Genomic DNA, 12,767 nt, shown 5'->3' with positions numbered 1-12,767 from the left:
TTGGATAAGTACGAAGTTGCATTAACGCGATCTGCAATGCATGCCGGTTGGCCTTCCCTTTCCCTGGTTTATTAGCGGATCTGGACTACGTCAAGATCCGCAGGGGTCCCCGAGAGGACCTGGGGAGGATAGAGAGCTTTTTCTTCTAGATCCGGATCCGGATCCACCTCTCTTCCGTCGACAGAGTTCCTCCCAAAACTCCATCGATCCGCGGATCTTGTTTCATTCAGCAGCGTCTTCGTCGATCCGACTTCCGACGACGCCTCTTCCCCTGGCTCAATCTTCACTTGAGCATCTTCTTGGGACTCACGGTGAAAAAATCCCGAGTCACCAAAAGATCCGGGCACGCGCACCATTGTGGTGTAGCGGGATCAGCAAAATCTGCGATATTGCCAGATTCAACTTACCAACTGCGCCCAGACACCGGCTAACGGAGGGGGTCCCCCGATGATCCGTGTTCTGCTGAACTTTCCTCACCTTGTGTACCCGTCGGTAGGGCGGGATCTTGCTCTCTTGGTAACTTCCGAAGAGTTCAAGTGGTGAAGCTTGAGTGTCTTGGCGAGACGTGGGGATGGGGTGGAGTAGCAGTGGAAAATCTTCACTCTGCGTCCGTGGATTGTTCCGAATCCTAAGCGAATATTCGAGCTTATGGATCCGGGGCCTAGATCGTGGATCTGGCCGTAGGGTTGCCTTGCGGGTGTGTCCCTTGCCTTTGCGTTCCTTTGCGTCGTACTTGCCGCCTCCTGTGACGGGATCTTGAGAGTTGAGAGCCTCTAGGGTATAACCGACCAAGTAGTAAATTCGGTTAACCCGTCGAATCTGCACGTGTATGGGAAAGCTTACTAGGTTGTAGGAACTGGCCAATGTATTATCCAGTTATCACTACCAACACTAGATTCGCAATTCGCAACCTTCTCCGAGCTCGTACGGCCAATGTAGTTCCGGTTCTTGAGGGCAGGAAGGCACTTGCGTGTTATGGTGCAAATGAGGTTCTGTATTGATATTTAAGCCTATACCTGCCTGGGTTTCTACCTTCTATGTCATTCATCTGCTAAATCCCTTACCAGGCTCGGCTGCATGTCCCTTCTTCCCTTGACCCATCATCCCAGCTGTATTATCTTCAGATCCACCGGATCCATGACGTAATCATCATGGCCACCCTATTATGGGTACACTTATCCGGATCCAGGTCGCTTGGATCCACTTCACTGTAATTGTACACTCGTCGTGGATATGAGCTCTCCAATCATCCAACATCATCTTGCAACCGTCTGTGACCTCCATTGTCCCACGAAAGTTCCAGATCCACTGCATCCCTCATCCCTGTACCCTGGATCCAGGTCCTTCTATGCGGGATCCTCCCTCCTTGGATCCGAACCCGGAAGTATGGGATCCGGGGTACCTCGCGGTGGATCCTGACTTCTCGTTAGCCGTGGCTACTAGATCCACCTTCGGATGGCACCTACCACCATTCCTTCATAGGATCCACACTCGATCCATTGGTACATAGTATATCCCATATCCACCTAAGTGAATCCAGGTAAGGGTGGACCCGAGATAAGTCTTGGTGGATCTTGCCTTCCCGTACATCGCTCATACCAGATCCATCGTCATTCCATACGGGGTGCCGCTCGTCATGGCTAATCCACCACAGGCAACTTGCACCCGTGCCAAACAATTGAAATTGTCACTGATTCGGGATAGTGACCCCGCGTCAGGCCCATTCTCTTATTTCTGAGAAAGCACTGCACCACATCAGTACCCGGTCATTACCGTACAACATTATGTGGACTTCTTTCGCCGCGTAGAAATGTCGAAGAATTGAAGCATCCGCTACCCGCTTTTTTAGCTCGGCGAATGACGCTTTTGCTGACGTCAAGTCACCCTCAGGACCAAAGTCCGTTTCCTTGAGTTGGTAGAGCACCGCTCCATAAACAGCCAAGTTCTGGATGAATCGGCCGTAGTAGTTAAGTGCACCGAGGAAGGCTTGCATCCCTTTCTTTAATTTCGGGAAGGAGAGCTCAGCGATCGCAACTATCTTCTTCGTATGTACCACGTTTAGAAAGCCAATCAAAACGTTTAATTTTGCTCCCGTCAGAACGGTTCTGGTACTTGGACCAGGGCCTAGAGGTACATCCACGACTACATTTGTAGAGCTGAGATGCTGCCGAACTGTCAGCATGGGTGTTTTTGGAGGCTATTGAGATGCCTTGGCAATGAAGCCCACATACTTCACAGGAATATCGGATATATTATTGTCCAATATGGCAGCTTACGGCCTCTAGATGCTCTTTCATGCAGGGCCCAGGGACTTCACAACAATATCTGATATTTTACTGTCCAACATGGCAGCTAACGGCTTCTGGATGCTTTTTCATGGGATGCTGGGCAAGCTAAATTTTGAAGCCACGATAGGTTATTTTATAGTGTGGTATGTGCCCGTAATAAAATAAACAATTCCGGATACCGACATATTTTTTTGCGGAACCCCGGGGTCCATTGTGTGCGCCACACCACTCAGACGACGCCTTCCCCCGCAACCAGAAGGTTGCCAAGAAGCTCCTCCCGGCAGGCAGCAGCACCGTGCAGGCCGAGCGACCATGAGCTGGCTGCGCTCCAAGCTGCGACAAGTGGCGGCGCGCGCATCAGATGCGCTGGCTCAGGCGGCAGACATGGTGGCGCCGACGCTGTACGAGTCACGCGTGGATGAGTTACACCACCGCTGGACAACCGTGGCGCACTTCCTCGAGTCAGTGCTATCGCGTGACTTGGAGCCAGCAGAGCAGCGACGATTGCTGCTCGAGAGCCACACCCGTGACTCGCTGCTTAAACTGGTGCTGCTCATCTACGAGGAGGAGAATAACTCAGATCGCTGGGAGATGGTCATGGCGCGCCCCAAGGCGGCAGCTGAGGACGCGGCCAGCGCTGAGCCTCGAGCGCGCTCCCGCTCACGCGCACAGTCGCAGACGCCGCTGTCCCCGGAACTAGCGGAGCATGCGTCACATGAATGTCTGGAGTATTTACTGGAGAAGCAAATCATCCCGCATCTGTGCGAAGTGGGTCGAAGAGACCAGCCTTGCGGTATAATGTCACTCGCTATGCAGTTCGTAGGCGCGTTGCTTAGTCGCGTGAGTTATCCCATCCTACCAACACGTGAGGTGCATGTGTCTGTAGTGGCTCTCATCCAGGCAGCTGCGCGCAAGGAAGTGGAGGACCCTACTGTTCGCAAATACCTCATCAGTCTGCTCAATATCCTATGGAAGAAATTGCGAGGAGACCCCGTACAGACTGAGTTTTTTTTCCTACACGCTGATAGACTCATGGTCCGCACAACCGATATGGCAACCAAGCTAGATGGCAACAATCGCCTTCGATCCGCCAGCGACGATCCGTTCCTGCATCTCCACAACCATCACACACAGAGTGAAGTACCAGAGCTTATTCTCTTTACCGGTCTGCTGCCTCATATGTATGCAGTTGGAAAAATTGGAGAAAAGTGTCGCGAAGCTCTGGTTATCGCGGCGGCAGTACATGACAAGGCTCTGTGCCGCTTCGTGCTGCAGCTCACTCCGTTCTGTCACTACGCGGTCAACGGAGTGATTTCAGCTTTTGATGCTCTACCTAAGACTCCGGCGCCCACAGCCAAGACTCCTGCTGCAGCTGTGAGCCCGTCGGATCCTGATGCAACCATGGAGGTGGAACTGAGCTTCCTCGCTGTGAGGCTTCGCTTTTGCTGCACGCTTGCGATGGTGGCTCGATATGAGTTGGAGGAAGTGGATGAAGTCACTGGTGAACTGCAGCACCGTTCTATAGCCGACGAACTGCTGGACCAGTTTCGGTCGCGTTTCCTGGAAGGCCCGCTTCTCGAAGGACTTTTGCATACATCGGAAGCTGCGGCTTGCGCTGCTACGTTGTACGCACGCATTATCTTGGAAGAGCTCACAACTTGTGGGCGTGACACGCGTGCGAACCCGCTGCTTTTCATTTATTTACAGTTTCTTCTTGCGCGCGCACCGGCGTCGACGAATAAAGCTTCTACAGCGAAGCCGATTACAGACGAAAAATCACTTGCGTCTTCCGAACCGGAAACACAAACGGGAGACTCGTCCGTAGTTCACCAGCTTCCATCGGAGTTACTTCGACACATGGACTCTCTGTCAAGTTCTTTGTGTATTGCAACGATCGATTTATTCACGAGCGTCCTGGAGTTACAGGATGAATACGCAGACTGCGTCGTGCTTGGGTCGTCGAACAAACCGGAGAGCATCGCTGAGAGTGGAAGCGAGTCCAGTCCACGGAAGCAACGACCTGTATACTCTTCCCTGTTGAGCCCGAGTGCGCCCACCAACGGCGCTATCTGGTTCGCGTCGCGTTTTCCTGATTCCTCGGTGGCGTCTAATGTCCATCTGTGGAAAATCCGCGCATTCACGGGGCCTGAGGATGCTGCGGAAGAAATTCCGGCAGCAGACGACCAAGAAGACCAAGTGCTGTCGCTGCTTTCGTACATCGCCGACGCCGAGTACGCAGCTTGTCAACACGGCCCTGAAGAACTGGAAGAGTCAGACGACTCAGATGCCGATTTCCAAGAAGAGGAAGCAGTAATTGAAGCATCAAGGGAAGACACTGGCAACTTTCCCCCTCCTTCCCCTGCTGCTGCGGATGCGACATCTTCTTCAAGAGGATTGTCCAGTCGAACTGCTGCTACACGCAACTCGATGAAGCCATTGCGTGATGTGTATTTGAGCATTAGTTTGCCTTCTTTCTCGCCTGCTGAGCCGGCTGGGCTTCGACAGCGATCGCAGTCGCAGTTTCTACAAAGGTTAACCGTCGGAAACGACGAGGGAACAATGCCGCTCTTCTTGCGCATCGTTCTGAGTCGCATGGAGCGATTATTGGAGAACTCTTTCCAGGAGAACTTGGCCCTTTCAGGTCTGATCTACGCGCTGGCTCAGAAGTCTCGATGTTCCATGGTGGTGTTTGATCTGGACGAGGGTCTACCGATGGGCCAGAGTCTGCGCAGTATCCTTGAGGAAGTGTATGCTGATGCTCTGCGGCGCTTGAATCGACTTCCCAACGGAGCGACGCAGCTGCAAGAACTGCGCAAGAAACTGGTGGACGAGGACAACGACGCAGTACTGAACGACCACGAGGCAGAGGCGCGGCTATTATGTGGTTATGTGGTTCTGGACGAGATCCTGAAGGAATTATGCTCGCTTCTGTTTGCTCGCGAGCGTGTCAAGACTCTGCCTCTCAAGCCGGAGGGTTATTATTTCGAGCCCAAACGCACGGGATCGCTGTCCCCTTCCTCCGCGATGCAGCGCGAGCGAGCTCTCTCGAGCGAGACGCTCTTCTCCGATGAAGGTTCGCAGATCGACGCAGCGTCGTCTCGTAAACAGGGAAGTATTGGAAAGGAGTTTGAGGCGCTACTAGCTGAAGCCCAGTCCAGTATGGATGATCTACTTGTTGGGCCGGGTGAGAACACAGCCTTAGATACGGAATTGGAGACGCAGATTGTGTAGAAGTCGGACGGCAGCAATCAACACTTGTAGCGTGAAAGTATCGACCACTTGTCCTGATGAAAAATAAAAGCGAGTTCCAGTGGTTGAAGGGAGGTTACACTACAGGAAGACATACATTCCTTCGTTTCGGGATGTTCGCCATCTTATAAAATAATTGCTGGAATAACTAGGATCGAATCAACGCTTTGGCAGGCGGCGTGACGATGTCTGAGTTGCCTCCACTATCGCTTAATGAAGTATCGGGACGAAAATTGCAGAGACTACTCAAAACTATGACAACTGCAGCTTCAAGTGGCCCTCGTAGTTTGCCCAAAATTTATTCTCGACTGAAGACGCTCACACAGCTAACCAACACGAGCGTCCGCGGCTTGCACACTGGAAACTTTGTCGCGCGAAGTGAACTGAGGTGGAAGAGTTTCGATGGACAAGACTCGCCAAACTCCGCGAGAAACCGGGCGATGGCAACCGTGACAGAATCCGCAGAGCTGTTCATGGAGAAAACATGCAGCAGTGACAAGACGAGAGAGACGAAAAGTCGAGATTTGGCGACGACAGCTCGACATCGCGGCAAAGATCACTCGACATTCTCCCAGTTTGGCACATGCCCTGTTCGTGATTAGGACCCCCCGAAGGAACCACCTTTAAGCTGTTGCGTCTATCTTATCAATGGTTTTTACTTTGACGCGCCTGCCCAAATATTATCGTGGTGGCTTGGATTTACGTGCGCTCAACTCATTCCGAGGCGTATTCTTCGACATCCCTCAGTTGCTCTAAGCGGGAAAAAGATAAGTTTCGAGTAAATGTTTGATCACCTGCAAGTAATCGCTAGAAACGGATGCTTGTCGAGTAGAAAGTATGCAATAACATTATGTCGATAACCTCGGATGATTTTCAAGTATGTGTCTAATTCTCGTACTCTGAAGTGTGCCCTATTGGGCATCACCAATATGGAAGTGTCTACACGGGACGTGGTCGAAAATGTGAACTGACCCAGGTCTTTTTCTTGAGCCTATCCTTGTTTTGAATTATTTATGAACTATCCAGACTGCAATATTTTTTTGCCAATAATTAATTACTAAAATAAATGAATTATTTTATTTTTGAAGGGCAGAGTTTTCAGCTATTGTCGTCCTGCTCGGATGTTAGCTCTCGACGTCAAATTGACGCTCAAAAATGGAATACCTTATTGAAAACTGGCGGGGACAAATACCGACGCTTGGTGGAGGGGGCTTGAGCTCATGAAGGTAAAGTAAGAGGATTGAAATCCTCTTGGGTGCCTCTTCACGTCACCCACGAACACGATGACGAAGGAGAACGAGCGAGACAACGGACAGCGAGCAAGAGAGCAGAGAGTATCAACGAACAGAAGGAGGGCGACGAAGTTAGGCAGCTGGGAGGGATCTCCCGAGAAGTCAGTAGCCCTGTACGAGCAACCGGTGGACGATCTTTTGGGTGGTGTACTCAGAACAAGTTCATGCACTGCGGTCTTTTCGGTAGAAGTCGCGGTTGCTGGATGAAGGGGTGGCAAAGTGTCGCATGCATGAAGATCAAGGCGAGCGACTGGCAGTTCCAGATTTGCGGCGCAGCAGGCAAGTGCTCGCGCAGACGCAGAAGAAGAAGGTGCCGGTATTGGTGCCTGTAGGAGATAAGCAATAACAAGTCAGTTGTTAGTGAGTCACGAGACGGAATAAGTAGGGTGGAAATCGGAGTGTGACAGAGAGACGGGCATAAGCAGCCCCGTAGGGTCGTCGGTATCAGCAGCCCGGAACGTCGTGAAGTTCCCCCAAAAGAATAGGGTAGTGGAGTTAGCCCCTGGTGTAAAAGCCCCTGGGATAACGATCGAGCGGCTTGGCATAGATCTCCGAGGAACACCACTAGTTGCCAGACCAAGGAACTCAGAAGTTGCTGCGGTGCGCGTGTAAGTTAGTGTAGGTGCGTGGGTAGAGCGGCGACTTCTGTGGCCACCGGAAACTGTCACTTGGCCGAGAGCAAGACCGGCGGTGGAAGCAACGCGACATACGGAAACCGTTGAGTATCTCACTAAGTAATTGACGCCACGTAAGAGTGACTGAGTGTCTCGACGAGCTACGACCTGACAGCCGATTACACAAAGCTTACTTGGTGGTCATACAGGGGCCTTCTATTGAAGCTTGGCCCTGTGGCACGAACCCTAGCCACGCAGAGAGAGGGTGCTAAGGCAGAGAGAGAGAGAGTGAAGGCGGAAAGAGAGAGTGAAGGCGGAAAGAGAGAGTGAGGACGGAGTGAGAGTTATTGGACGACGAACGGAACGGTAGTAAACGAACGAGCACCGGAGACGCTCGGTAACTTTCATACCAGACGAGGAGTTAAAGAGACACCCTGGTGACAATGCCAGCGCGAGCGGCACGAGCGGCTACGAAGTGAACGAGTCCACGGACCCTGAGCATGACGACGCGAAGCTCAACGACGCCACCTGTGGCACCCAACAAGAGTCGTCGACCCCGGAGGCGCATACGACTCAGTACTGGTGACGGCAACGGCGGGACTGACGAGGTAGCTGTCAGCAGCAACGTCGCGATAGCACCTGTTGGAGGTGGTGGCGCAGACGGCAGCAGTGAAGATGACGATGATGTGTTCGACGATGGCAACGGCCAAGGAGGGGTGTCGAATTTTCTGTACTAATCCTGTCCTAACTGTCCTACGAAATCCTAAAATACGTCGTAAATTACTGGAATAGATTGCAAAATGGATCCTAAAAAGGTTCTAAATCCGGAAAAACATTGCAATCCTAATACTGTCCAAAATTAAAAACCGGTATTTTTGTCGGAAATTTAGGACATATCCTAAAACCTATTTTGAGTCGAACTTGGGATTGAGGTTTTTAAAAGTTAACGGGAACCAATCATGCAGAAACACATAGCTGTTTTAATTTTTATTGTCACTTGACAACTTTGTCCATGGAGCACAAGAACTACCGCTTCTGCAAGAAGCGCACCGTCCCGGAGACAGGAACAACCTATTTCAGCTGCGTGAAGTTCCGGACTGGGTGTCCAGCACGTCTTGTAGTCAAGAAGGGGGGCACTATCATCGAAAAAAATATTCACCGCTGCGACCAAGAAATTTTAGAAGAAGTCGCAGACGTACGCCACGACATGTCTTTGGAGCTGCAAGATCGCGCCATTAAAGACTTCGCTGTTGCACCTGGTGTTCTGTGGCAGCGCGTCTTTGATAGTTTCCGTACCAAGCATCACCCGTCAACTATCTACGGTATTGCGCGTCCGAGTGGTGTTACGATCATCAAAAACGTACGCCAAGGTGCCACCGGTGGCGACATTTTCCGTGCAATTGAGGCTGCACCGGTGCGAAGCATTAGCGACTCAGACCCGCGCCCGTTCCTACAATTCAGCATGGCTCGCCCCACCACCGCCGGCATACAGCGTATGCTCTGCTTTGGGCATCCGGACTTACTGCGGATTCTGCGGTACCCTCAGCTGACCCTTTTTATTGATGGTACCTTTTCGGTGGTACCAAAAGGTTTCTCGCAGTGCCTGATTGCTATGGTCTACGATCCTAGTGTCGACGTATACGTGCCACTACTCTACGTACTCGTCAATTCGAAAAGCCAAGAAACGTATTGGCGAGTACTAGAGCAGCTCATCATGGCGTCCGACCGCCAGCTGGAGCCTCGTGATGTTACCTGTGACTTTGAGCTTGCGCTCATTAACGCTGTGATTGAGCAGTTCCCTGCAGCCAACATTGTTGGCTGCCTCTTCCACTGGAAGCAGGCTCTACGTAGGAAGATGATAGAACTGAAGATTCCCAAGGAACAGATCGCAGACGCCATGAAGTCGGGAAAACTGGACGTGCTTACTGTCATTCCTGCCGAAGAAGTGCTGGACAAGGTACGTAATTTTTGTATTTTACTTACGGAAAATATTACTAAAATAAAATTAATTTTTTTTTGGCAGGGACTACGGTATGTTCGAAGCATCATCGATGATACCGCAGCAAAGACTAAATGGAACGCTTTCTGGAAGTATTTTGTGCGAACGTGGACAAAGAGGTTCGACACGTCGCTGTGGAACGTGAGCCAGATGCGGCGCAACAATGTGAGCATGATAAATCGGACTAATAACCCGCTGGAGAAGTACAATCGCGATTTTGCTGCTCGCATTGGTGCGCCACATCCAAGTATTCTCGTCTTCATTGAAGCTGCAAAGGCAGAGGCACATTCCTACATAAAACTGCTGGACGACATCAAGCATGGTCGACAGAGCGCTCCTGCTCATGCGCGGTCTGTGGACGTTGAAGTCCCCGGGGAATACATGGCGTTTGAGTAGCATTCTGCATTCTGTAAGCCATAAGATATCTCTCGTTGGCATGGGTAGTGTAGCCTTACAACTTTCGTATTTGTCCTAACTGTCCTAACTGTCCTAACTGTCCTAACTGTCCTAACGATCCTATAACCCATGCCGAAGTTTTGTGCCAATACCGTAATTTATGACAGTAGGTATTAGGACAAGTTAGGACGTTTAGGACGCTTTTAGTACGGAAAAACTTCTTCCCCAAGGAGGTGGCCAGGGCAACGGAGGAAATAACGACGGCGGAAGTAACGGAGGAAGCGACGACGGGCAACCGGGCGATGATGAGACGCACACAGCAGGAGCGGCAGCAGCAAATCGGGGTCAAGATGACGACGACCTGGAGTCAATGGACTGGTGGGATGCACTAAACCCAGGTCAGCAGAGATCCATGATGCGACGCTTTATGGGTCGACCAGCTGCACCGGCACCCGCGCAACCGACGCAACAACCCATTCTGATACAAGCACCGACGACGGACGCTCCACGGCATCACAAGATGAAGAGGCTGCATATTGAGGATTTCAGCGGCAAGTCCAGTGAGTCGGTCGAGGCTTGGCTGGCAACGATCCCCCAGGCGGTGGAGCAACAAGGTGGACTGGGAGGCGACTCGTGGACGGCAGAAGAGCTGTACTACGGCGCGACCGCACACCGAAAGCATGCAGCAAGCAAGTGGTTAATAACTCTGTCGGACACCATGCGACCACAAGACCGCAACCTGAGTTACCTGGTACGACAGATGCGGAAGAAGTACGGCAGCCGTGATAATATGTTCAGGATTCAGCAACGACTAGCGGCGCGAGTCCAGCAGCCGGGCGAGCGACTCAGCGACTACGCTGCCAGCTTGACGAACATCGGCTTCGGCAAACGCATCCCAGCTGAGTCCTACGTGGAGGCCTTCATAAACGGAATCAATACGAGACGACGGCGACGCAAGTGAGGGCGTACGAGCCTGAGACGCTGGACGAGGCCGTGCAGTTCGCAGAGGATAAGTGTGGCGAGCACGGAGAAGGCTTCAAGGTGACCGACTGGCGCGTGGCAAAGAGGCGCTACCGGGAACACCGCGAGTACGGAGAGGAAGGAGACGCGTCTCCGCCAAAGAAGAAATCCACGAATGAGGCGGCTGAACCATTGGGCTGGAAACAACTGGGCTTAGGGTTCGGAGGAGAAGAACCACCCACTTTTGACACGGATGGCAAGATCGTTAGTGGATTGGCGAAAACTGCTAAGAAGGATCCTCTCTCATTGGCTGCCCTTCAGGCATTACTGTTGGTCTCTGCCGGGTTAGGGAAAGAGAATACCAAGACAGCGGCGAACAAAGCAAAGACAGCGCTGGCGTTGGAAGTCAAAACGGAAAACAATGCGGCAGCGAGCAATCAGCAACGGCAGTCGCAGCAGAACGGAGGAGCCGGCAGCAGCGGATGGCGGAGCCAGGGCAACAACGGCAACAACGGCAACTATGGCAACGGCAACTATGGCAATGGCAACTATGGCGGCGGCGGTTTCAACGATAGTGGCAACGGCAGCGGACGAGGGTTTAACAGTAACCGCGGCTTTGGCGGTGGACGTGGGTTTGGCGGAGGCCGAGGCGGAGGTTCGAGCCTAGCTAACTATGGTCCGACTGACACGCGCTCGATCTTGCAGCGCAAGGCCGAGTCCAAGTGCAGCTACTGCGGCGAAGTTGGCCACTGGTGGCGGGAGTGTGCCCGGCGTTTGGTGGATGAACAAGCATTGGGAGCGACCCAACCGACGCCATTGGCGGCGAGCAGCAACCCGGGTGGCGGAAGCGCCGCTACAGCAACGCCACCGACGGCTCCGGGAAACTAGTGGCGGCAGCGAAGGCTGGGGTTTCGTTGTCGAAAGATGCCACCCACCCCAGAGTAGGAGAAGGAGGACCCGTGTGGCTTTGTGATCAAATAGCGATGGCACGGGTGGCGACTGAGGAAGCGAGCACTCGGACCCAGGGGAAGAGCGCCGACGTAGACATCGGAGGCCCAATAACCAAGGGGAAGAGTGGAGGAGAAGAAGCGGAGGAGCAGAGCGACGAGCCTATCGCCGTGGCTGAGAAGGAATGCAAGGAACGACGGTGAATGTACCGGCGATGGGTGTAAAGAAACGTGCGGAGGTGATGTGCACGCCCGGGTCGAGTGACGCTGCAGGCGCGTGCGCGGAAGAGACGACAGAAGAACCAGTGAGGAAGAAGCGGGCAACGGCAAATGCGTCCCAAGTGACGTTAACGATAAGTGGTGGAAGGACTGTGGCCGCGAGACGACGGCAGCGACGGAGAGAAGTGAACCTGGCGGCAGTCCAGAATATCCTGACGAGCGAGCTGAGAGAGCGCCGAGAAGAGCGAGCGAAGGTGCTGCGCCTTGCAGTACGGCAAGCACTCGACGTCCTGCCAGAAGCTGAGCGAGTTGTACGGCGGGGAGAACCTGTGCGGGCACCACGCGTCGCCGTGGCTACGGTGAAGAAGACAGAGGGACGCGCGGTCAAGAAGAAGAACGGACGAACGGAGACGACGGAGAAGACAGTCAAGACCCGCGACACCGAGGAGGGGATCGCCGATGCCGAATGGTTGGCGTGTGTGCAGCGCTACGCGGAGATGTGTCCGAAGGAGCTGCCAGAGGAAGGAACGCTAGTGGAGATGCGGGCCGCGCGCAAGAGGGCCATCCGTGAAGTGAAGGCGTTCGAACGGGCAAGGCGACGGAAACGGCTGCAGAACCGAAGACACCAGCGACGAAACGACGGTGTAACTCGCCGGGCAAAGTTACTCGAGAAGAATCAGAAGCCAGCGAAGTCCTACGTGTACCAGAAGAAGGGAAACTACGGAAATGTGGAGCTGGTCGCAGGAGCAGACGGCCGGGAACTGCGAGTGGCGCAATTGCGTGCTGCCGGATCAGGAAATCCA

General features: G+C 53.0%; 1 protein-coding gene across 1 annotated transcript; it reads left to right on the top strand.

The window, feature by feature from the left end:
* Positions 1 to 2,554: 2,554 nt before the first annotated feature.
* PITG_04497 (uncharacterized protein) lies at positions 2,555 to 5,603 on the top strand (the record flags this gene model as incomplete). Its single annotated transcript, XM_002905234.1, has 1 exon — positions 2,555 to 5,603. The coding sequence occupies one exon, from the start codon at positions 2,601 to 2,603 to the stop codon at positions 5,517 to 5,519; it is 2,919 nt and encodes a 972-aa protein (XP_002905280.1).
* Positions 5,604 to 12,767: the final 7,164 nt, after the last annotated feature.

This window comes from Phytophthora infestans, genomic scaffold (assembly GCF_000142945.1).
Source record: "Phytophthora infestans T30-4 supercont1.6 genomic scaffold, whole genome shotgun sequence".
Taxonomy (NCBI): Eukaryota; Oomycota; class Peronosporomycetes; order Peronosporales; family Peronosporaceae; genus Phytophthora; species Phytophthora infestans.
Note: the sequence above shows the minus strand (reverse complement) of the source record. Positions and strands in the feature narration are given on the sequence as shown.